Here is a 25,554-nt window from a genome sequence, read left to right on the forward strand (position 1 = left end):
TGTACTGGTGCACTGAGCACTACTCACTGTCTGTCCTTTACCCAAAGAAAGGGTGATACTTCTCAGACAAGTTTCGGTATTGGTCACTCCACATTTCCTCAGCTCGGTCAGCACAGTGAACATGTTTGTGACACAGTCCTACAAGGAAGAATGAAGGGGAGAGTTATTGGAATGTGGTATGTAAATAGTGTCATTCTAAGGATTACTGACCTGCAATACTCTGGTGTTTGTTTTGCATTAGGAAAAAAATTTAAATTTTAGTGATAATATATCATTTTCATCTCTTTAACAAAAATGTTTTATTACACTCCATCTATCTACCTGCCAGAATACAGATGGCTTTTTTATATATTATGCCCCGGGTATTTTGACATCTAGAGATTCTTATCAATTGGATAACCTTATGTAAACCATGTTTGTTCTACAGCATCTTATCACACAGTTTATGTAAAATTGAATGCTTTACGCTAGGCATACACTTCACATTGTTTTGGGTTCGTGATGAACTGGCTGAATTTCGCTTCATGAGTGGTCCTGTTGGCACCCTACCGCCTGATATCCTTTAAATTAAAAAAAAATCAAAGGAGCTGGGCAGAAAACCGTCAAACAAACAGCAACTGCATCCAATCAGATGCAGCTGCTGTTCAGGTATTCTGACAGCCGCCAGTCCTTTCTGATGGAATACAATAGCCACAGCTGAAGATTCAACCTTTAGGCTAAACGAAAAAAGTCTGTCATTGTATGGACAGCTTTAATTTAATCTCTGACTTACAGGATTTATTCTTTATAAAAATAACTACAGAAAACATTATAATAGTACTAAAATGGGTTAATACGGTGCATATCAAAATTCACCATATGGCTACTACCGTGCACTCAGAGTGAAACTTGAAGGCTTGATGAGCAATGTTACCTTGGTAAAGATGTAGCTACAGTCTCCATGGAAGTTATAGTGACCACCATCATAGGTGTAGACATGTGAGCCTCCCTCAAGTGAGCAGCGTCCAGCACAAGGCATAGCCTCACAGCTCCACTGACCACCATGACAAGTGCTATAATAAACAATGCAAACACAGTCAGATATAATGATATTATTAATGTTTATTGCTCAAATTCATTTCTTGTGATTTCAAAAAGCTTTAGATGGCTTTTCCAACTTAAAATAGATGTTTCTATTTAAGACTGTCATGTTCAAAAATGTATGTATTCGTTTTTTGCAGTTATGAGAAGAAAGTACTAACGAAGAATTCTGATAGAGAATTTATAAAAGCGACCTTTCCCATAAGGAAAGCTGTACTATCAAAGAGGAACTCCAGGCACAAAACTGTTAAATACATTCCTCAGTAACCATGCAATGTGCATCAAATGCCTTTGCAAACCCAGATATAACTTTGTACAAAACAGTGTATGCTGTGAGAGAGCAGAGCTGTAGATTGGGTCCAGCAGGTCCTTGAGCTATAGGCTCCCTTTAACGAAACTACAGAAGGGGGCAGAGACATGACCAGTCACACAGCACAAGGAGAGGGATCAGTAGTGACTGGTCTTTACACAAAGCTCCTCTAAAGAGGCAAAGTGGAGGAGTTATTTTGTGCTGGATTACTGTACAAATCGGTAAGAAATACACAAAGAAATGACTGAGCACTTTCACAGCTAATTTTTAGTTCTTACCAGTTGTGGCAGTTGCTGGTATAAAATTCTCCTGGTGCAAATTTCTTATTGTTGTAGGTGCAGGAACATTTACTGAGAGGGATGCAACCTCGATTATCAACATCATCCAGTACCGTTCCTGAAAAAACATTGATTGAGATTAAAAGATGGTTCTAATAACTCTTATTATTATGGTACCGATAACCAGAGTAAACGCTGTAATGACTTACTAAGGCCAGTTTACTTATCTTATGCTTACACTAATGGTCAGACAGCTTTTCATCTACATTTGACAGGCGGTGAGGAGGCGATATGTTGCCTACTCACTGCCTGTTTTAACCCCGTACATGCCGCACCACTGAACTGCCACCGCGGGCATTGCACATGGTTGCTGGGGGGTTGTCATGTTGCCCCTATTTGCTTAAATGGGTCATGCTTGGTGGCGGTGCTGTCTGCAGACCACAGCAGGGGGGGGTCATTTTTTGCCACAGCCAAAGCAAAGCATCACAACCACAGCATGTGTACACCCCCGTCTGCTGCCTTTGCAATTTAAATGGAGGGGTGGTAAAAATTCAGCTCATCTATGTTTTTTTTTTTTTGGTGCCACCCTCCTTACCGTGAATGTAATGGAGCCCTATAGGGGTTGAGAATCTTCACTCCATAAACTGAATTCATTTCAATTATGTGAAATGAAAATTCCTGTATTGGATAATCAAAGTGAACTCAGCTACAGATTCTCAACTTCTGTAAAGAAATGACCCCATTGTGTCATCCTTTTCAAACAACTGAGTTTCAGATAACTTTAGAGGATGTTGATTCAGTAGTTTAATATGTTATATATCTGTAGAAATAACCCAATTCAGAATAATCACCAAAACACACAAGGAATGCTTGCTGTTAAAAAAAAAAAAAAAAAAAAATGATTTTACCTGGTGGACAGAAGCAGCCATCTATGCAATGATCTTCACAAACAAGCGTCCGCTCGGAGTTGGAACAAGTATCAGCACAAGGTGAACCGCATTCATTATACTTCATGTTCATTGGACAGGTCCTCTCTGCCAAAAAAAACACTCAAAGTCAGTAAAAAGTGACAGATTTTAGAAAGTAGTTGGTCTCCAACTTGGCTTAAAAAAAACAGTAAAAAATAATTGTCTATTGAGTTTGCCCCCTTTTTTAAACTTTTTTTTTATTTGAGCATAGTTCTGTGTTTGTCCTTAGCATGTTTAAGCTCTTGCGTACTGGGCACTTAAACCCCCTTCCTGCCCAGACCAATTTTCAGCTTTCAGCGCTGTCACTCTTTGAATGACAATTGCGCGGCCATGCTACAGTGTGCCCAAATGACATTTTTATCATTTTTTTCACAAAGATAGAGCTTTCTTTTGGTGGTATTTAATTGCTGCTGGGTTTTTTATTTTTTGCTAAATAAAACAAAAAAAGACCAAAAATTTTGAAAAAAACACAAAACACTTTAATAGTTTGTTATAAAATTTTGAAAACGGCAATTAAGGCCCACAGTTTAGCTGTCTTTGGGCTATAGCGCGGGCGGCAAGTAGTTAAATTCACCTACTCTTGACTGACTTACTATCTCTTCTTGAAGTTTATTCCAAGTTTCAACTACTCCTTTGATCATTTTTTTTTTCTTTGGTTACTTCTGAACTTTCCTTGCTGATATGCTCTTAAAGCGACATAAGGGGGCATACATGGACAGATCTTATAGGCCATTATAAAGTCTGATCATTACAGTGACCATCATATAGGTGGCACCAGCATCTCTGGTTCCTGACTTATTCGGATGTTTTTTAACAGTGAAAGAATTGTTATCTTTTTCTTTGGAATCTGCAAGGGCACTTGCCACAACAAACTATAAAGCACATTGTAAAATGCTTGGATGGGTCATAGCACATATTTTTTTATTAAAAAATGCTGAAATCCATTAGACCATTTGAAAATATTGCAGAGTGTATGGTCAGCTTCATTATTGCATTGTGTGTGCACTCTTTTCATACACTTAAAAATCACAGTGGGGTTGATTTACTAAAACTGGAGAGTGCAAAATCTGGTGCAGCTGTGCATGGTAGCCAATCAGCTTCTAACTTCAGCTTGTTAAATTAAGCTTTGACAATAAAACCTGGAAGCTAATTGGTTTAATTGGTTTCTGTGCAGAGCTGCACCAGATTTTACACTCACCAATTTTAGTAAATCAACCCCAATGTGTTTCACAAATGTTAAGATAGAATATAATACAATAAAGGGACAGAGACTCATTTTACTTTGGTAGTGTCAAGTATACTATAGATTCCAGATTTTTTTTTAATGCTTTTATCTCTTTTCCTGACCCCATCAGAGCTTTTCCCTCACATTCTGTGTGCCTTTGATGTCTATACAATATATGGGGAGATTTTATACCAGGACAGGAAAGCACAGTCAGTAATACAAATATTGTCAAATATTCTAACCCTTCCTCCCTAATCAGGCCCGGACTGGCCATAGGGCAGACCGGGTGTTTTAAAAGGAGCAGGCAACCATGGCAATTGAAAGTCGCGGTTCGCGCTGGCAGGGTCGGCCGTAGGTGGATAATTATGCACGTGTATATGCCGTGGTGGGAGGATCGGAAAGAACTGGCTCTGTGAGTAATAATTGGCTCAGTGAGGAATAATTTATAACTGGTTCTGTGAGTAATAATTGGCTCTGTGAGTAATAATGTATTGACTGGCTCTGTGAGTAATAATTGGCTCTGTGAGTAATAATTTATAACTGGCTCTGTGAGTAATCATTTATAACTGGCTCTGTGAGTAATAATTTATAACTGGCTCTATGAGTAATAACTGGCTCTGTGAGTAATAATTTATAACTGGCTCTGTGAGTAATAATTTATAATTGGCTCTGTGAGTAATAATTTATAATTGGCTCTGTAAATAATAGTTTATACTATAACTGGCTCTGTGAGTAATAATTTATAACTGGCATTATGGCTTCGGCATCTGATCTCGGTCCACGCTGAGGGAACCGACATGTTCCCTCTGTGTTTCTTCCAGGCATCTGCCAGACCTTCAGCTGGGCCTTCACAGCACATGCGCTGCTGAGGTCAGCGGCTGCATGCAAAGTGAATATCTCCTAAACCATATAGGTTTAGGAGATATTAATTTTACCTACCGGTAAGCCTTATAATAGGCTTACCTGTAGGCAAAAATAAAAAAAGGGCATACAACCACTTTAAAGTAAGACAAAAAAAACAGCATCATATGGCAGCTCTGACCTACACTGGCCCCAATCTGTCACATTAAACTAAAACACATACCTAATCAAATCAACACATACTGAAACCCCAAATCTCGTCACCCCCCCCCCCCCCCCATGTGAATGCCGCCGACACCCTCTGGGCTGCTTAGTCTAAAATGCTGGGGCCTATTTTTGGGCACAATCCGGGCCTGTCCCCAATGTAAAAACATCCCCTCTGAAGAAATTTTCTGTCATTTCCTGTTCTGACAGGAAGTGAGAGGAAATCTCTCTAACAGAGACACGGGCAGCAATAAAACCTTTCCCTGCTCTATCCAAAACTAAATAAAAAGTGTCCCCTGAAGTTTAATGACCAACCATTTTCTGATAGCTGGTGCAGCACATTCTGCATTAGACTCCTTCAACAAAGTGGAAGCTTTCTAGCTAAGACCATAAACCTAATATAGATAAATACCACTGTAGTCATTTTTGTACTACCGACAGTGGAAAACTACCTTAGAAAAGGACATAGACAATGAAAAAAGCCAAGAAAAAATGTATTTACCACACATGGTGCCGGTTCTCCAATTTTTTGGCATCCCACCAGCATGGGTGCACTGCCTGGAATACTCAGATAGGGTATCACAGAAGCATGAGGCATCAGATGAATTCTGACAGCTACAGAGGTCAGACACACAGGCCTTGATGTACAGATCCTGAGGCACACGCAGGTCACAATCATCGAAGGCTGCGTTGGAAAACATCCGGACACAGGTCTCGCTCTGCATGGAGAAGACCAAAAACATTAACATTGTAGTGCACTGTATGTAAGTATACTGTATGTGTACTGTAAGCTCATGACAGAATTTAGTGACGGCTGTAATCATTATAATGTGTAACTACATGAAATAAAGACGATCATACTGTCATTTTATGTAGCAGTATTGCCTATCCGTATACAGTATATGGTTTGAAATGGGGATATTTGTGTGTTAATTAGCAACATTTCAATGGAGCCATGCTAATGATTTCACCTGCGATCTTGCAAACTGCAAGAAGAGTTTCAATTGCCCTAAAGAGCAGAACAGGAAAAATTGGTGTACATTATGACTAGTTTTGAGCTTACTTTTGACAAGGACTACGGGGTTAATTTACCAAACCAAATAGTCTGTTAAAGTATATAGTCAAAATGTAAAACCTTATATTTATTTCCACATCCTATTTCAATTATTGCTAGCCTACTATTAATCTGAACAATTGTCAAGATTGTAAACTTACCTTGTGAAGGTCCCCACACATTTATTTTTCTGAATTCTGTGACATGTCTTCACTATGCCATGTGAGTAGTAGGCACTGCTGTGTCACACATTTCACAGAACCTGCCTCCTGAACTACAGCAAAGAGTTTTAGGAGACAGAGTCTGTACAGGAATCATAGCTTGCAGGCAGCAAGGTACCATGGGATATGTAGTCCTTAGAAATCAAAAGTAAACAGCAGAAGAGAAGTTGCAAAGCATGCGGGGAATCCAGGAAGTTGTGGAAAAAGATGGCCAGCAGACAGATAACAAACATGAAAGGAAATTTTTTCTAGCAAGCTTATATTGGATTGTTAAAGTGATTGTAAGGGTTCGTTTTTTGTTTTTTTTTTAAAATAACAAACGTGTCATACTTACTTCCACTGTGCAGCTCGTTTTGCACAGAGTGGCCCCGAACCTTGTCTTCTGGGGTCCCCCGGTGGCTTTTGTGGCTCCTCCCCACATCAGATAACCCCCCTAGGAGAAGCGCTCTCCTGAGGGGATTAACTTGCGGGCTCCCGAGTCCAGCATTCGCCGTCCATAGCCACCGAATGTATGACTTGGCCCTGCCCCCGGCGCCTGCGTCATTGGATTTGATTGATAGCAGCGGGAGCCAATGGCTGCGCTGCTATCAATCTATCCATTAAAGAGCCCCGGGAAGAGAGACAGCGCTTCCCCCCGGGTCAAGTTCCAGGGCTCAGGTAAGTAAAATGGGGGGGGGGGGGGGGCGGTCACTGCCAGGTGGTTTTTCACTTTATTGTATAGAATGCATTAAGGTGAAAAAACACAAAGGTTTACAACCCCTTTAATTGCTAGTAGAATGCTGATTATTATAAAATAAAAGTGTATGCTATGACCAAAAAATTCCTTTAACTTTGCAAGGGAAGTTTTCCCTAGCTTAGTAAATTAGGTGAAACTCCATTGACTTCCATCATCCAATCATGTGCACACAAAAATGCTATTTTTTTTTATTTTCCTTGCACATAATTGAATAATATTTGAAAATGAAATCTCACCACATTTACTAATCTCTTGGCAAAATTCACAAAGCAGCATTCATTTTCAATGCAAGAATCAGTTGTCATTTTTCAGTTACCCTATTACATAAATAACAGCAGAATCTACAAGTCATAATATGAACGGCAATAAAACATATGGTAGGGAATTTAATAAAACTGGAGCAGACAGAATCTCGAGTAACCAGCTGGATCAAAAATCAGCTTCTTCAACTTGTTCAGTTAAAGTGGAACTTTACCCATAACAACTTGATAAAAAAATAATGTTCTTTAGCAAGAAACATACATTCGACTTTAATAATTATGCTACCAAAATGAATGTATGTTGTAAATTGCCTCCTTCTTACTGGAGACTGCCATTTTGCTGAAGCCCAGAGCTCCATAACAGCAGTAAACAGTTTCAAAAAACAGTTACATTCCTGGAATGCTGGGATTGCTGTCAGATTTGCTTGTGTCCTCAACCAAACTGTCAAACCATCAAATGGCTGGTGTCATAACTGATCACATGGACAGCACCATGGCAATTGCAGATCAAACAGAAGCAGATTCCTTGGCTGTAAAGGATAGGAAGGTTTAATTCCGCTTTAAGGCTGCCAGCAGATCGTCCCCTACAAACTCAGCAGTGCCTAAAAATGCCTAAAAATGGAGCGCAACTGAGTATGCGCGTAGGGTGAGGCAGTGTATTACTGGATTATAAACAGTATAGGCACTTCTTTTTAATGTTTTACATAGCTATACCTGCAAAAGGGGCCAGCCTGAAGTGATCTAGCAGGACTTCATTTTCTGACTAAAAGTTTCACTTTAAACTTTGAAAATGAATGCTAGAAGCTGATTGGTTGGAATTACACAGCTGCTCTAGATTCTATCTGCTTGAATTTTTTTTTATTTTTTTGCTGTGGTTTTTTTTTTTTTTTCACAAAAAAATTGTATTGAAGGAAATTAAGGTGACTTTACAGTGCAATACAGTTGGAATAACATTTTGGAGTAGGTTACATGACTAGACAATACAGTGAGAAGATACATGGTATAACCAGCCCACGAGACATGGCATGGGTAACTGTTGAAGTTATTCAGTAAACTTTATTACATACAGGTTGATTGGTGTTGCTTTAATATATAGCCGTAAGAAGTCAAATCTGTATTTGTTGCTTTTCAAAGCCCACCCACTTAGGCGATTGGGACAGTACATAATGGTAATTTCAAGTCTAGAGGGGTCAGCCTCCATTTTATGTTATGGGTTGTGGTGGAAAGAGCTGGTGTATGGTGTCTAGTCATGTGTAGAACTAAGGAGGGAGGGATAGATGAAAGAGGGGAAGAGGGGAGTGAAAGGAGAATAAAGTAACATAGAGAAGGAGAAGGGTGGAAGGTAAGCGAAAAAGGGGAGGGGTGGGGACCGCTCTCTGACCCAACCTGACCCCCAATCGGGAATTCTCCCCGTATATTGTTCAAGCTACTACGTCAAGGGACAGGAAATAAGACTTATAGCTCTCGGTAGATTTGAAATGAACCCAGCATGCCCAGGTAATTGTGGATCAGTTCCTCAATCTCCTCAATCTTAGAGATCCTGATCATCCACTCTCTGATGGATGGAGTATCTGTGGATCGCCAGTGTACAGGAATGCAGAGCATATCTGCATTGACCATATGCATGGCAAGCGATTTGTGATAGTGTTTCTTAGGTAGATTTGAATGGTGTAAGAGGTATTGAGCGGGGCCATAGTCTAGGGTAAGTGTAGTGATTTGTATTATTAGGGCATGCACTTCTCTCCAAAACTGTTGGATTAGAGTACACTCCCACCAGATATGGAGCATTGAGCCTACCGCTTTCTTGCATCTCCAGCAAGTGTTAGGTATTTTAAGGGAGAATTTGTGTAGGCGAGCAGGGGTTCTATACCATTTGGTTGCGATTTTGTAGCCATTTTCTTGTGTTGCTACATTCATTGAGCCTTTATGAATGCACTCATTATCTATCTGCTTGAATTTTAGTAAATTCCCCTCTTTGTCTTGTCGTTTTTAAAGTCTTTCTAAAATCTTACCAGATTGCTACAATTTTTAGGAGCAGATGGTACAACGTCTTCACATTGCTCCGTAGGTCCATCCATCTTTTGCAGGTTTCCAAACTGCACAGGTGTCAGCTGGATATCTGTATAAACACACATATTTTCACCAACATAGTATGTACAGTATATCTTATAAAATATTATGTAACCTCCCGCCTCTTCCAATCAGAAAATGCTTTTCATTCATTGAAGGACTGCAAAACATTGTCTGAATGGCACCCGTACCAAGCGGGCAACCTCCTGTGTTTTGTTTTCAGAATGCAGCAGGGCAGCCTCTTGATACGGGACCCGAAAGCTATTAGAGGTCAAAGGAGTAGCGGTATCTTCTACAGTGATTTCCAGCTTATAGAGGGATCCCATAGTATAGTATATTTATAATTTCATTGGTCCAAGATGGACAGATGTAAAAAAAATTCCAAACCTTGAATTCTTCTTGAAAAAACTCATTTAAAATACATTCGACCCAAAGCCATTATGATTCCCCTTAAATACCACTGTGCACAATTATGTCTGATATTTTTATTGCATCTTCAGTATAATATGGCTTTAGTATACACTGGTTGGATTATTATCTACTACCACATTTATGTGACCTGTTCTACAATATGTGCTGATAGCTATATTATAAAATGAATTTGAATTAAAATAGCTTTGTTTAAAAAGTGTATTCAGTGAAAGAAAGTGAGTTTCTGTAAATGACAAAAGTACTAAGAAAGAATATGTTATAATACAGGATTATAAGTAGTAGAACATACTTTTATTCACAAACTCATCCTGAGTCAGCCCATTCATGTTTCCACACAATCCACATGTGCTGTTCATGTATTTTGATGGAACATTCACCTGGAAATCAAATTAACATAAGTGTAAGATACAAAGAATAAAAGGTCTCTGTGTCACACGCCTGCCATAGGCAAAAACGTTGTCAAGAAAAGAAGCAATGGCAGCATGAAAGAAGCAATGGTTGCATGTTATTTAGTCAAGTCTAATATTAAACATGCTATTACATTAAAAAGGGCCTAAACTCAAAAGGTGAAGCTTTACTATGTTAGGATGCATTCACACCTGCGAATACGCCCAATATCGATTGCATGTGAGAACTCTGGCGAGTGATCATCCATGGACACAAGAAGTCTGTGCCTGGGGCAGATCACTAGCAGCTGATCGCTGCACGATTTCGTATGAGCCGCCACAGTTAGCTGGAAGAGCCGGTGGCCACTCATTGCCCTGCTGGCTTTCTCGCATGTAATCGGTGTCAGGTACATTCACAGCTGTGAATGTACCCTTATATTGAACATCTACAAATGATAACTGTGCCTTAGCAATGCCCAGAACAATGTACCTTTTGTTTGGAATTGCTGCTCAAAAGTAGCAGTGCACTTCCTGGTATGTGACTGTGCCTAGACATGTGTGCCTACAGCCTCATGTCTGTATATCTCCAGTGTAAGATTGGTTGTTAAGCCGTTAAGCCACTCTAACAAGTATGCACCATCCGCGCTGTCTCCTTATGCAGTGTCCCCCTCTGTGTGTGATTTATCAAAAAAATGCTGTAAATTCTTTATGTAAGAGCCGATATCTGCGATCACATGACCGGCCGGAATGTAGATATTTGCCAGCACACCAAGGATCGGCACAAAGTGTCGTCCAAACGGGTAGTTTATTGCATGAAAACAACACAAGAAAGGTGCAACATTTCGGAGTCATGCAGGACCGCTTCGTCAGGCATGTGAAGCACATGACCGGCCAGGTCTCTCCTTTCCTCCTCTGTCAGATGCACTCTGGAGGGGAGGAGGAGAGACTTGGCCAGTCATGTGATTGTGGATCCTGGCTCTTACATGAAGTATTTGCAGCATTTTTTAAATAAATCACACACCGAGGGGGACACTGCATAAGAAGACAGCACGGATGGTGCATATAGGTTAGTTATTTGAGCAGCAGGAGCAGAGGGGGCGACACTGGCATGAGCTGACAGGCAGGTAGGGGAGGGGGAAGGATAACACAGGAGACAGAGGAGACACAGGACAGCAGGCTGCAGATGACAGAGGCATGCAAACTGACCACGGTGTCAGGGTTCAGCAGCCATGATTACCGTTGTCAGTTTACAGAGGGGAGAAACTGGCAGGATCAGCCAGGTTTTTTAGGTGTTACAGGAAGCCAAATGACACAGCACAAGCACTGTGTCATATAACTTTATGCTTTAAAGGAGCAGGATCTATTTTTTGGGTTATCAAACGCTTTAAGAATCTGCTACCTCTGACTACTAGTCTCAGAATAATATGTATGTCAGTAATAGAGAAAGATCAGCTACAGGAAGACTGCAGGCAACACTGGTAACTAGTCCTTTGACCTCTGCTGATTTTATTTTGAGCACAGCTTTCAAAATTAAGTTTCTCTTAATGATGGTCACATTTGTATAAGGCTTCATGCACACTGCATACACGGGCTGTACAGTGTGCAGAAATGCGTAATCACTTTCATGGGACCCACTGCTGCTGCGTAAAGCCACCCATGGAGTTGAATAAAAGATTCAGCTGTATGCAGTTATGCGCTGGGGGTTGCACAAAGCACCCACACACTAAAGTTTGCTCTAAACACAGATAATGTGTGTTCAGAGCATAGGTAGGTGAGCATGTGGTGCTTTACACAACCCCTGGAGCAGAGATATGCAATTAGCGGACCTCCAGCTGTTGCAGAACTATAAGTCCCATGAGGCATAGCAAGACTCTGACAGCCAGAAGCATGAAACCCAGAGGCAGAGGCATGATGGGACTTGTAGATTTGCAACAGCTGGAGGTCCGCTAATCGCATATCCCTGTTCTAGAGCATAACTGCGTACAGCCACATCTTCTAATTCCTCTCATGGGTGGCTGTACACAGCAGCAGTTTTTCCCCTGAAAATGAGTATGCGGACTCTGCATGCTGTACGGTTCCTGTACAGATGTGTGCATAAAGCCTAAATGTTATTTCTAAAGAAAAGCATAATATTGGACATTACAGGTCAAATCTTAAGCTATAGTAATGGTGGATAGGGTAGATTTAGGGCTCTTCACACCATAGCATGCATCATGGCCCACATTATAATAAGTGTTACCCCAACACATGGTAGTGTACTGTAGTTATATGTAGCAATGCAAAGTTAATTGCATCCCAATGCACAACTACAGTGCACTGCAAGGTATCTGCATTAAGGAACACCACAACACCCAGATACTTATGCTCTGTGCGTTGTGCTCACTGTTTAATAAATGATGGTGCAGGACCTATTTTTCCATGGGTTCAGATGTCTTGAGAGTTCATTCATTTTAAACGGGCTGCTTATTATAACATGATGAAAACATTAGACATATATAAGAGAGCTACTTTGATAAAGGATTCAGTGTCACTAACACAAACTTTTGAAAATAATTGTGGATGAGATGAGTAAAGCCTTTTACCGTGACAGAATCAGCTTCATTCCATAAAAGCACTACTCCCAGCTTGGAAGAAACTTGCACATATACACTGTTGTACTCAATTTGTACTCCAAACTGGCTGTATGGAAGAGTGACCCTGCAAGAAAAGTTGTTTTATAGAAACTTGTGTATGCTTGGATTCAATTTAACATTAATCTGTGCATTCTCAATCAGAGTTACCTTTTCCCTCCCACTTCGATCACACCTTTCTTCATCTCAGTGACAAGGCCAGCAATCTTTATCACCACATGGGACACCACTGTCCTATCTGAGTTTGACGAACGTCGTATCTGGATGTTGAAGTCTTCATATGTGTCTTTACAGTTTGAGGCTAATATATAGTTGCATGTTCCTGGAAACTGATAGATTTCTCCATCGAAGGTCTTATAGTGAAAATTTCCCCAAGTGCTGCAGACAAGGTTGTTGTGTGCCGGATTCATCACTGTTAGAAAAAGTATCAATTGGTATGAATAGGTGGGAAGACATATATGTAGTTTGTCCCCAACGAGATTTCTACCCTGTTCAGGTAAAGGATGTCAGACATAAAAGGAATGGAAAGGAAATCTCCCAAAAAGGAAATTAGACAAGGCAAAATGTAAAGTCCAGCTCCAGTTAAAAAATATACTTCTCAGACCTTGTTAAAATAATAAAAGGCAACTTCCATTGTGATACTGACTGTGTTACCAAACTTTCACAATCTTATTAGTCTTTGATTTGCTTCATTGCATAAGCTAGAGTGGCAATCAACTGTACTAAGCCAACTGGTAATGTCTATGTAGAAGTCTTCTTTAACGAACAAGTGTATACAGTATATTTATGTTGAATACTTGATCAGGAAGAGACACTGATTAGTGTATGTGTCATTAGTTCCCCAAAAATGTGTTTTCTGTTGCAATGACAAATAAAGTCATCCATGGGGTTTTAAATAAAATTGTTTCTCAGGATAGCGTGCAGATTTACATGGGGGCAGGAGTAATTATTATTATGAATTAATCATTAAATAATGAACTATTAATTAATCGTTACATTAGCAGATTGTGCTTCTTGCTTAGTAGCACTGCATAGCACTTCTCTCTTAAAGCAAGTGCATGAATAAGGTCTGAACTAAAAACAATAGATTTATAATTGCTACCTATGGACTTTAAAGCACAATAGGACATGCATTTACAATGTGACACAATGGGGTTGATTTACTAAAACTTGAGAGTGGAAAATCTGGTGCAGCTGTGCATGGTAGTCAATCAGCTTCTAACTTCAGCTTGTTCAGTTAAGCTTTGCCAATAAAACCTGGAAGCTGATTCTATGCAGAGCTGCACCAGATTTTGCACTCTCCTGTTTTAATAAATCAACCCCAATATCTTTATTCCACCTTCAGCCAAAAACTGAACCTTGTAATTTTCCCTTCCTGATGCCAATCCATGGCAGCATGCATGTGGTAGTAGCACCAACTACTTCTGTCCACAGGACCAGTACAAAACAATATTGTTTTGACACCCACACAACAGTCCAATCCCTGCAAAATGATTGGAATAAACTGGGTGGGTTCAGTATGCTGCCAAGGATTGGCACCAGGAAAGGAAAATTACAAACTAAGTATACAATTTTCCGTTTTCCTGGTGCCAACATTACAGCATACATGTGGTAGACCAATAACTTGCTACCAGGGTGGAAATACTAGGCAAAACCTATTTTATAAAAAACTGAGGAAGCTACAACCTTCCTGACAAAATCAGCTGTAGTAAGGACTGCTGAGCCCAATAGTAGAGTTAAAGAGATGTGCCATAATAGGACGGGTTGGCTGTATTTCCTATCATCTTCACTTACAACCCAGCACAAGGTGCCCATTATTCTGGAATGTTTCTGGTCAAATGTACAGCACTTACTCACAATCCTTCTGGTATATAACAATCAATAATACCTCAGAATGTGCATTCCATAGCTTCTCCTTAAAGGGACATTGTCCCTTTGCTTATTTAGATCAAAGTGACAGTGGATGGTGATAGTCCCCACCAATCCCCAAGAAAATATAATTGCCAGTCTACACTCCCTGTAGGAGCTGCAGGAGCTCACCTTGGGTGAGCCCTAGTTTTGGATGGTGTTGGACATGACAGTGTTTGCTGATCAGGCCCATTGGCTGTCACAAGGGGGAAGGTAACAAGTTTCCCCATACCTGGAAATTCTACTCTGTTCAAGCAATAGAGCGAGGGCCCTGGCAGAGTTGAGAGGTGGTAAAGGAGTGACAATCATGAGCATTCCTAGCTGGGGAATGGGCTACTAGGGGAGACAGTCACAGACCTGAATGGGTAAAGTGATGGTGTCACTTTATAACTTTGGCAGCTGTCATCAAATTTATAAGAGATCACCCAACATAAAAGGGGGTAGAAATAGAATAAAAGAAACAAACCTGAAAAATAACACCATACATATAAGGCAACAAAAAATGAATCTCAAATTTTGGCAACAAGTATGTCATAATGTACAACAATAAGTTTCATCCTAAATTTGGTTCTTTGGATCCATAAGATAAACAGCTTGTGAAAATTCTTACCTTGTGGTGGTGGTGTACCTAAGGAATGTGTGAGAGTCAAAGTAGAAAGGATCCAAATAACTGGACCCATAGTCCCCATGGTGCCACTGCTCACTGACAGGGGACACAAGTATTCTGGTTCCCCCTGTCTACCCTGGCTGTTTATATAGACCAGCCTTGTTGACCCTCCCAGTGGGAGATATCAGTAGAGACTTAGTTTTGATCCAGTTAATTACACAAAAACCAAGCTTCAAGCCTTCAATTTCGTGATAGATCTGAACATGTAATAGTTGGGATTACACTGATCCTTTGGTTTATCTTTTCTTTTCCTACATCATATCCATTATAGGATCTTTCATTCTGAACAAATTAGTTCACCTGTAACGTCAGAACAGGTATTCACCATAGAAGAATCATACTACAAATGCAAACTTTATTACATGCAGGTGAACGCAGGTTGCATAGGAATCCTCTACGGATCTTGAATACACTTTTTTGGCATATTATTATTTCTGGTTCTGCAATAAATGAAATAATAGCATAGCAGTAAAGTACTTCTTGCAGAATTGGTACTTAATAGCTCTGATTTATTAAAGCTTTTGGGCATATTTTGGCATGTTAATCATATGCAGACAACTTAATGGAACACTATAAAACACTGTAAAAAATGAAATAACATTAGCCATAGCACATGCTGCTATGAGAGTATTATGGTGCTTGCTGTGGCTAAGACAAGCACGCATACACAATTTGATACACTTTTCCTTCAAAAAAAATTTGAAGAAGTGAACATTTATAGTGTTTGACAAATTACAGTTGTTTTGATATGTTAAGATGGAATATCGACATGCATACTTTAGTGCACCTTATCAGGACGGAAAGAACAAAAACTGGATTACTAAGGCCTTGTGCACATGGATGCTTACTAGATCCTATGGGTTTGATTCACTAAAGGCAAATAGACTGTGCGTTTTGCAAAGTGCAGTTGCCCTCTGCATGTTGCTCCAGAGCTAAGTTAATGAGGTAAGGCTTCACTTTGCAAAGAGTACCCAATCACATGCAAGGAAAATAAAAAGAACAGCATTTTTGCTTCTGCTCATTTACTAAGCTCTGGAGCAACTGCGCTTGCAGAGTGCAACTGCATTTTGCAAAGTGCACAGTCTTTTTGTCTTTAGTAAATCAACCCCTATGTGCTCAGGCATACAATCCCCAGGGCTCTCAGGTGCCCAGGAGCTGCATGTGCCATGTATGAAAAAGAGGGGTTTTGGGACTTTGAATGAGGTGGGCAAGTGAGGCCAAAAGATCAGTCACCATTGTATAAAATAATTTTTCTGTTAAACAATAACATAGTATCATGATAAATACCCAGGTATGGAATAACAGTCACATCATATATATGCCATGATTGATACATTGTGAACAGATGCACCCATTCTAGAATACACATACTCACAAAGTTTCTAAATAAAAACCTGCTGCTATATAAACCTAGTAAAGGAGTTTAGTTGTTTGGTGCATGTCGTAAGACCGACGCATTTTGTGTATCAAAACACTCTTCAGGGGAAGTTTGCACTAAAGTCTAAAAAAGAATAAGGATCAATGAATAAAGTTCAATGTGCATTGTTATAGGGAAGGTATACATATGGGGGAAGAGAAAGGCCACTCGTGCCATGTACAGCCACCAATGCAAGTGAAGGGCTCTATGTGTCCATGCTTGGTTAAATGCAGATGGCTTCTGCTTTGGCATTTACCTGCACATGTGCATACTGTGCTTCTGCCTGGATAGGACACTTTCATGTTTGGGGAGACGCAGTGTATAAGCATGCATGGGGAAATGCTAATGCAGCAGACATCAGTATTTAACCAAGTGTGGCCACATATAGCTATTCATTTGTATTGGCAGCTGTTGGTAGCACGTGTAGCTCCCCAGGCACCTGGAAGACCTTCACTTTCCCTGCTGCTGTGGCTGTGGAAGAAGTTAATGGACAATGATCTGTGCACATTAACTTCAGGGCAGACATCAGGTGTCTAAATGACCCCTGATGTCTCATTAAAGTGTCAAGAGAATTTGGAATTATAAATATGCTATCACATAGGGAGCTATTGGTCCCCTATGTGATATCAATAAAGTTAACCACTTCAGCCCCGGAAGGATTTACCCCCTTTATGGCCATGCCAATTTTTGCGATACGACACTGCGTCAATTTAACTGACAATTGATGTCCTTTTTTTCCCACTAATAGAGCTTTCTTTTGGTGGTATTTGATCACCTCTTCGGTTTTTATTTTTTGCACTGTAAACAAAAAACATGACAATTTTGAAAAAAAGCCAATATTTCTACTTTCTGCCGTAATACATATCCAAAAAAAAATATATAAAAAAAACTAATGTATTCATCAGTTTAGGACAATATGTATTCTGCTACATATCATTGGTTAAAAAAAATCACAATAAGCGTATATTGATTGGTTTACGTCTACAAAATAGGGGATAGATTTATGGACTTTTTATTTTAATTTCATGCTTTTACTGGTAATGGCGGCGATCTGTGATTTTTAGAGGGACTGAGACATTGCGATGAACAAATCTGACCCCAAGTGACACTTTTTTGGGACCAGTGACATTATTACAGTCCTCAGTGCTAAACAAATGCACTGATCAATGTATAAATGACACTAGCAGGGAAGGAGGTAACACTAGGGGGCGATCAAGGGGTTGACTGTGTTCCCTGGGTGTGTTCTATCTGTGTGGGGGCTGGGATCACTGGGACAACACAGAGATTGCTGTTCCTGATCACTAAGAACAGCAGATCTCCATGTTTTCCCCTGTCAGAACGGGAATCCGCCTTGTTTACATAGGCAGATCCCCGTTCTGCCTCTCTGTGCAGCAATCGCTGATGGCCGGCGGACATCGAGTCCGCCGGACCCGCGCGCATGCCCACAGTATCTATTGCATGAAAGGACGTACAGGTACGTCGTTTTGCGCAATAGAGCCGCCCTGTCACAGTATATGTGCGGTGGGCGGTCTTAAAGTGGTTAAAGTATAACTAAAAGCAAAACTTTTTTTTGAGTTTTGGATAGAGTGGAGAGGGATTAGAAACCCTGTCAGTTTTTATTGCTGCCTGTGCCCTGGAAGGGAGATTCACCTTCTCTATTTGTCCTTTTTACCATTATTGAAAATAAAGTAAAAGAAAACCCCAAATTTAGGATTTTCCCCAGAAAAATAATAGAGGGGAAAACTTCGGGTCTGGTATGGATTTTGAGGGGAACCTCACACCAAAATGAAAAAGAAAAACGGCGTAGGGCCCTCCAAAATCCATACCAGACCCTTATCCGAGCATGCAGCCTGGATGGTCAGGAAAGGGGGGGGGGCGAACGAGTGCTCCTGAACCATACCATACCTTAACCTCCCTGGCGGTATGATTATTTCAGATTTTAGGTGCTGAAAGTGGTACCATTATTTTGCATGGAATTTTGGCATTTTATATGGTAGGCCTGTAATTCTTAGGGATAACTCACTTTAATCTGTCCAAATAAGAGTCTAGTAGACATCCCGGGTATGATAAAGTTTGAAAAACTAAATTATAAATTATAATATAATAAATAACTATAAATAATTATAAGAAATAATAATTAAAATTATTCAATAATGTAATCAAATCAAAAACACTGAAATTTGCTCAGTTGCAAGAATTGTCGCTGTCATTACTTTCAGTGTTTGATGACGAATTTCCCCACCAATCGCTATCGCTCAATTCTGCAAGTGATTCTAAATTAATATCGCTGTTTTCTAGCTGGTCTAAAAGCACTTTTGATGTAAACTGACATTTTTTGGTTGCTATGGACAATCTCCATATTCCTGGCAGAAAAAATAGTGTTTATAATATAAAACTGCATACAGGGCACTGGACAAACCACTAGGGACAAAGGGGATGTGTAATTATTTGATACAGTACTGTAATCTGTAAGATTACTGTATACTGTATCTATACTGTGTTTTTCACTTTTTGAATTTGGCGCCGAACTCCGTCCCCATGTGTCGCAACGCTCGCAGGGAACGGAGCTTAGGACTGTGAATCGAGCGAGACATGAGACACGGCGGCTCGCAGATCACAGCGAGGAGACATCGCATGATCCAGGGGACAAGGTAAGAAAGCTCTTCCTGGATCCTGCGATGCGATCCTGAGTCTGGCTCGGGGTTACTGCTTTTGGTACTGAAATCTAACCCCGAGCCAGACTCGGGAATACCGCCAGGGGGGTTAACCACTTCAATAAAGGGCATTTTCATCTCCTTCCTTCAAAGGTCAATTTTCAGTTTTCAGTGCTGTAACATTTTGAATGACAATTGTGTGGCCATGCAACACTGTACCCAAATGACATTTTTATAATTTTTTTTCCCCACAAATAGAGCTTTCATTTGGTGGTATTTGATTACCTCGGCGGTTTTTATTTTTTGCGCTATAAACAAAAGAAAAGCGACAAGTTTGAAAAAAAAACACATTATTTTTTACTTTTTGCTATAATAAATATCCCAATTTTTTTTTTAAAAACACATTTTTTTCTCAGTTTAGGCTGGTATGTATTCTTCTACATATTTTTGGTATAAAAAAATCGCAATAAGCGTATATTGATTGGTTTGCGCAAAAGTTATAGCGCCTACAAAATATGCATTAATTACTGTATAAATGTCACTGGCAGGGAAGTTAACACTAGGGGGTGATCAAGGGGTTAAATGTGTTACCTAGGGAGTGATTCTAACTGTAGGGGGAGGGGACTGACTAGGTGAGGGGACCGATCGTTGTTCATTCTTAGTATGAACACACGATCGGTCTCCTCTCCCCTGACAGGACATCGATCTGTGTGTTCACACACACAGATCCACGGTCCTGCTCTGTAACGAGCAAACGCGAATGCCCGGCAGACATCGCAGCAGCCGAGCACATGCATCGGCTCTTCTGTGACGCGGCTGGCGCGCATGCCCCCTATACCGCTGGGAAGCCGAGAACTTCATCTGACACCCGCCCTGGATGGGAAATCCCATCTGCGGACCTCATATGACAATTTGCGGGTAGGGAAGTGTCTAGTGTCCCTCAATGTAAATCCACCATCAATCACGAGACCCGCCGGACCCAAAAAATAGAAAAAAACAAAAACGCTCCGCCTCCTGGGAGGCCTCCTGCCGTCTACCCGCTCTGTGCTTTGACAGTTCTTATATAGGTAAAGGGCGGGGCGTGATGCCATGTAACATCAGAAGGGGGCGGTGGCGCCGGGTGGCGTAGATGGGTGGCCCTGCCCCCTACCTATATGAGAATTGTCAAACCGCAGAGAGGGCATGCGGTGGGTAGCCTCCCAGAAGGGGGAGCGTTTCTATTTTTTTCTATTTTTCAGTTCTGGAAGGCGTCGTGATTGACTATGGATTACATCGAGGGACACTATTTTTTATTTTTTTATTTTTAAAAAGGGATTGTCAAAAACTGTTTCCTGTGGTTTTGATTTTTTTACACTTTTTTGGTGAATGGGTAGGGGTACAATGTACCCGATACCTATTTTTAAAAACATTCGGCATTCTTTATCCTTACATTCATTTGTCAGTGGGGAAGCCCGCTGACAGATGATGACTCATGGTTGTTAAGGACGTGGGCGGCCGGCTTCCTGCCCCGCTGCTTAACAACCAGCTATTTCTTCACACAGAATTCAAATTGGTCGATCGTTTTTCAACCAATCCGAATTCTAGTTGTTCTGAAAGTTGGAACTCTTTAGAGAACAAATAAACAAAATTATTTTGAATGGATTTCATCTAAATTCCTTACTATTCGGACCAAAACGAATTGCACATGTCTAGTGTGTAATAGGGTTGAAATCTCTGGAGGTGTCTGTAACATGGAAGATGATTTGGCATTGCTGGAAGATTGGTTAAAGCAGTGGAGACTGCAGTTCAATGTTTCTAAATGTAAAACAATGCACCTATTCATAAATATTAAATATTTATGGACACCATTTAATGTGTATTTATCACTACTTGTTATTGTTTGTTATTTAAAATATATATATAACTTTACAATCGCTGTAAGGTAATGGGCAAACTTCTTTTTTCAACCTATGTAACTAAAACATATACTTCCAATGCTGAATTTGTGATTCACTGCCACCTGCAAAATGTACTCAAGTGAGTTTATAATTAACTTATAACTGTGCAGTAATTAGTGTACAGTCAGGGAGGGAAAGATTATTTTTACTTAACTGGAAAATCCTGCATAGACTTGAGAAATGAGATATCCTTAAGCTTGGTACACACTAATGCTGCGTACACACGATCAGACATTCTGACAACGAAATCCTGGATTTATTTCTGACGGATGTTGGCTCAAACTTGTTTTGCATACACATGGTCGCACAATTGTTGTCGGAAATTCCGATCGTCAAGAACGCGGTGAGGTACAACACGTACAAAGGCACTATAAAAGGGAAGTTCTATAGCCAATGCGCCACCCTTTGGGCTCCTTCTGCTAATCTTGTGTTAGTAGAAGTTTGGTGAGAGACAATTTGCGCTTTTCAGCCTCGTGCTTTTCAGATCGTTACTGCTCTTCAGTTTGTGCTTGTGGGTTTGTATCTGGTTTTCAGTGCGTGTAGTCAGTTTGCATCTGTTTTTCACTGCGTATTTTCATAGTACGTATTTGATTCTCAGTGCGTTCTTGTCCACTCGTTTCTGATTTTCACCTCGCTCTTCTCAGGACTTTCTGATTTTCAGTGCTTTCTGTTAGTTCGTTCTGACGAGCCAACCGTTTTGAAGCCATGTTGCGGGTATGTACGCATAGTAGAGTTCGTGCTGTGCAGGGGCTTGGTGTTGGGGTTCTTAGTTTGACCCAAGCCCAGTCCATGAACAGGACGGGGAGGAGTTCATGGACGAAGAATTGGTTACTCCAGCGTGACCAATTCTCTCATATGCCTTTGTTGCGGGAGATCCGTGAGAATAATCCTGATGATTTCAGGAATTATCTCCGTATGACAGACCCCGTTTTTCACCATTTGTTGGCTTTGCTGTCCCCTTATATTACGAAGCAGGACACCTGCATGCGGCAAGCCATCACTCCCGAACAGAGGCTCGTCGCCACGTTGCGGTACTTTGCGATGGGGAGAAGTCTGCAGGACATCAAGTTCTCAACAGGCATCTCCCCCCAGGCTCTGGGGATCATTATTCCAGAGACCTGTTCTGCCATCATTCAGGTCCTGCAGAAGGACTATATTAAGGTAAGTTTTATCCTTTAACATCATATTCTATGTATTTAATGTTTGCTAATGTATTGTATTTCTTTCATCATTCCCTAATTACCATGATTGTGATATGCTGTGAATGTCCTCTTTATCCTCATGCATGCTGGAAGTTTTTAAAGTTCCTTTTTTGTCCTTCATGCATATTTGCCTTCACTAACCTCTCCGGCATCCTGGGCCCATACACACCTAGCCTAGTCACTTAACAATGTTTTGTCAGTTCCATAGTAGTGCTTTATCCTAAACACCCCCTAAAATGTGTACAAATGTTATTTGTGTCCCTAAATTCATGCACAGTGCAAGAGGCTTTTTTGGGGGGTCACAAAATCATTTGGAACCCTCCCTCCCCTCAACCGCTAAGTCAGCTGATACCAATCCTCTATCTGCTGACTTGCTGACTTTGCCAAACCCATACACACTATACCTACCTCTTTTGTGATCATATTTATGGATGAATTCACCAAAGCATGTAGTGAAAGGGCCTGCCTGAATACTTTCAAATGGTACTGTTTAAAGTTTTGTTCTCCTATTATCTTGATAGGTAATTGCAGAATGTAAAAAAGTGCTTCAATTTGTACAGTGTGTATTCAAATTTTTGTATTATGACACTTCTTACCTGTCCAGTGGGCTGCCAAAAGTGTAAGTAAGGAGGGGCTGGCCAAAGTAAAACACATTATTTATACATTCAGCTCTCAATGAAGTGGAGAGGGTTACCTGTCCAAGACATCTGCCCCCCCCCCTAAAATTTTAACACTGGGCCATTAGAGGTGGTGAGGAATCTGATAAGTGGACCTTATATTTTTATCTTTAAATACTCCTTCAAATAAATGTTATACTGATGTTGGCCAAGAATGTTTGTGTCTAATCTGCTTGCAATGTTATGTGCAAAAGTACTAATTTTTTTTTTGTTTGACTCCACAGTTTCCTTCAACACCACAGGAATGGCAGACTGTGGCTTCCCAATTTGCCCAGCGGTGGGACTTTCCCAACTGCGGAGGGGCAATTGATGGTAAACACGTCCACATAGTCCCACCCCCCAACTCGGGGTCATACTATTACAACTATAAGAGGTTTAATAGTATAGTGATGTTGGTGGTGGTGTCGGCATATTGGGGGTAATTATGTTTTTGTATGTGTGTTAATGGCTGGCGTCAGCTGAAGTGAGGCCTTATTTGGTGTAATACGAAGTACCAGAGCTATTAAAGTTCAAAAGAGATGTTTTTATTTATTTTTTTTTAATATGAGAATTATAAAGATACCACAATGATGTGAAAACGAGTAAGGACGAAGTTGAACTGTAAAGTTGAAAAAAGCCTCTCGGAAAAGGTTCACTGAAGTGGTTATTAAAAAAAAAAAAAAAGAAAAAAAAAAAAGCTCACATCATGGTGGATCAATGGACGTGTTTCGGGGGTGCAACCCCTTCCTCTCAGCTACTTTAGTTGCGAGTAAGGGGTTGCACCCACAAAACGCTCACATTGATATTCCATGAGATAGCACATGTTGACACACTGTGTGCATCTTCAAAATTTGGCTTTCAATATACTTTAAAAAAGTTAGAAAAGTAATAAAAAATACATTGACTAATTTTGGTATGTTTTAGATTCTGCCTAAAACATCACTGATGTTTTTGAGTCTTTTTTCAACATCATTGATGTCTTCCTTGATCTTCTGTAAATCCCGATTGCACATCATGATCGGCCTGATGAGGATTTGTGCACTTGCATTTGTGAAATGAGATTCTTCTTCCACAACATCCACATCACCTAAAATTAAAAAACACATCATGTATTATAAATATGCAGGCATACATCTATTACCTGAAGCTGTGTTCTCAGATACTCACCTGTTGTCACTATTTTGCCCAATTCAATAAACCTCTCCTTCCTCCACATCCTCTGGTTGTGGTATAGTGACTTCCCCTTCTTTAGAAGGTTGTGGGTCCCTGTGTCCTCTGTAGGGATGAGCTTCGAGTTCGAGTCGAACTCATGTTCGACTCGAACATTGGCTGTTCGCAAGTTCACCGAACAGCGAACAATTTGGGGTGTTCGCGGCAAATTCGAATGCCGCGGAACACCCTTTAAAAGTCTATGGGAGAAATCAAAAGTGCTAATTTTAAAGGCTAATATGCAAGTTATTGTCATAAAAAGTGTTTGGGGACCTGGGTCCTGCCCCAGGGGACATGGATCAATGCAAAAAAAAGTTTTAAAAAAGGCCGTTTTTTCAGGAGCAGTGATTTTAATAATACTTAAAGTCAATCAATAAAAGTGTAATATCCCTTTAAATTTCGTACCTGGGGGGTGTCTATAGTGTGCCTGTAAAGGGGCGCATGTTTCCTGTGTTTAGAACAGTCTGACAGCAAAATGACATTTTGAAGGAAAAAACTCATTTAAAACTACCCGCGGCTATTGCATTGCCGACAATACACATAGAAGTTCATTGATAAAAACGGCATGGGAATTCCCCAAAGGGGAACCCCGAACCAAAATTAAAAAAAAAAAATGACGTGGGGGTCCCCCTAAATTCCATACCAGGCCCTTCAGGTCTGGTATGGATATTAAGGGGAACCCCGGCCAAAATTTAAAAAAAAAAATGACGTGGGGTTCCCCCTAAATTCCATACCAGACATGGATTTTAAGGGGAACCCCACGCCAAAAAAAAAAAAAAAATGGCGTGGGGTCCCCCCAAAAATCCATACCAGACCCTTATCCGAGCACGCAACCTGGCAGGCCGCAGGAAAAGAGGGGGGGACAAGAGTGCGGCCCCCCCTCCCTCCTGAACCGTACCAGGCCACATGCCCTCAACATTGGGAGGGTGCTTTGGGGTAGCCCCCCAAAACACCTTGTCCCCATGTTGATGAGGACAAGGGCCTCATCCCCACAACCCTGGCCGGTGGTTGTGGGGGTCTGCGGGCGGGGGGCTTATCGGAATCTGGAAGCCCCCTTTAACAAGGTGACCCCCAGATCCCGGCCCCCCCCCTGTGTGAAATGGTAAGGGGGTACATAAGTACCCCTACCATTTCACGAAAAAAGTGTCAAAAATGTTAAAAATGACAAGAGACAGTTTTTGACAATTCC

The 25,554-nt window shown here is 40.7% G+C and overlaps 1 protein-coding gene across 1 annotated transcript in view; it reads right to left on the bottom strand.

Annotated features, from left to right (window-relative positions):
- The window catches only part of LOC141111709 (uncharacterized), an 85,737-nt gene extending 70,425 nt beyond the window's left edge, over nt 1-15,312 (bottom strand). The window contains 10 exon segments of the mRNA XM_073603854.1: nt 28-138; nt 914-1,052; nt 1,669-1,786; nt 2,577-2,702; nt 5,429-5,645; nt 9,210-9,316; nt 9,989-10,076; nt 12,668-12,782; nt 12,866-13,127; nt 15,234-15,312. Coding sequence (XP_073459955.1) covers nt 28-138; nt 914-1,052; nt 1,669-1,786; nt 2,577-2,702; nt 5,429-5,645; nt 9,210-9,316; nt 9,989-10,076; nt 12,668-12,782; nt 12,866-13,127; nt 15,234-15,312 — 1,362 coding nt within the window.
- Nucleotides 15,313-25,554: the final 10,242 nt, after the last annotated feature.

This window comes from Aquarana catesbeiana, linkage group LG11, assembly GCF_042186555.1.
Source record: "Aquarana catesbeiana isolate 2022-GZ linkage group LG11, ASM4218655v1, whole genome shotgun sequence".
In the NCBI taxonomy this organism is placed as follows: Eukaryota; Metazoa; Chordata; class Amphibia; order Anura; family Ranidae; genus Aquarana; species Aquarana catesbeiana.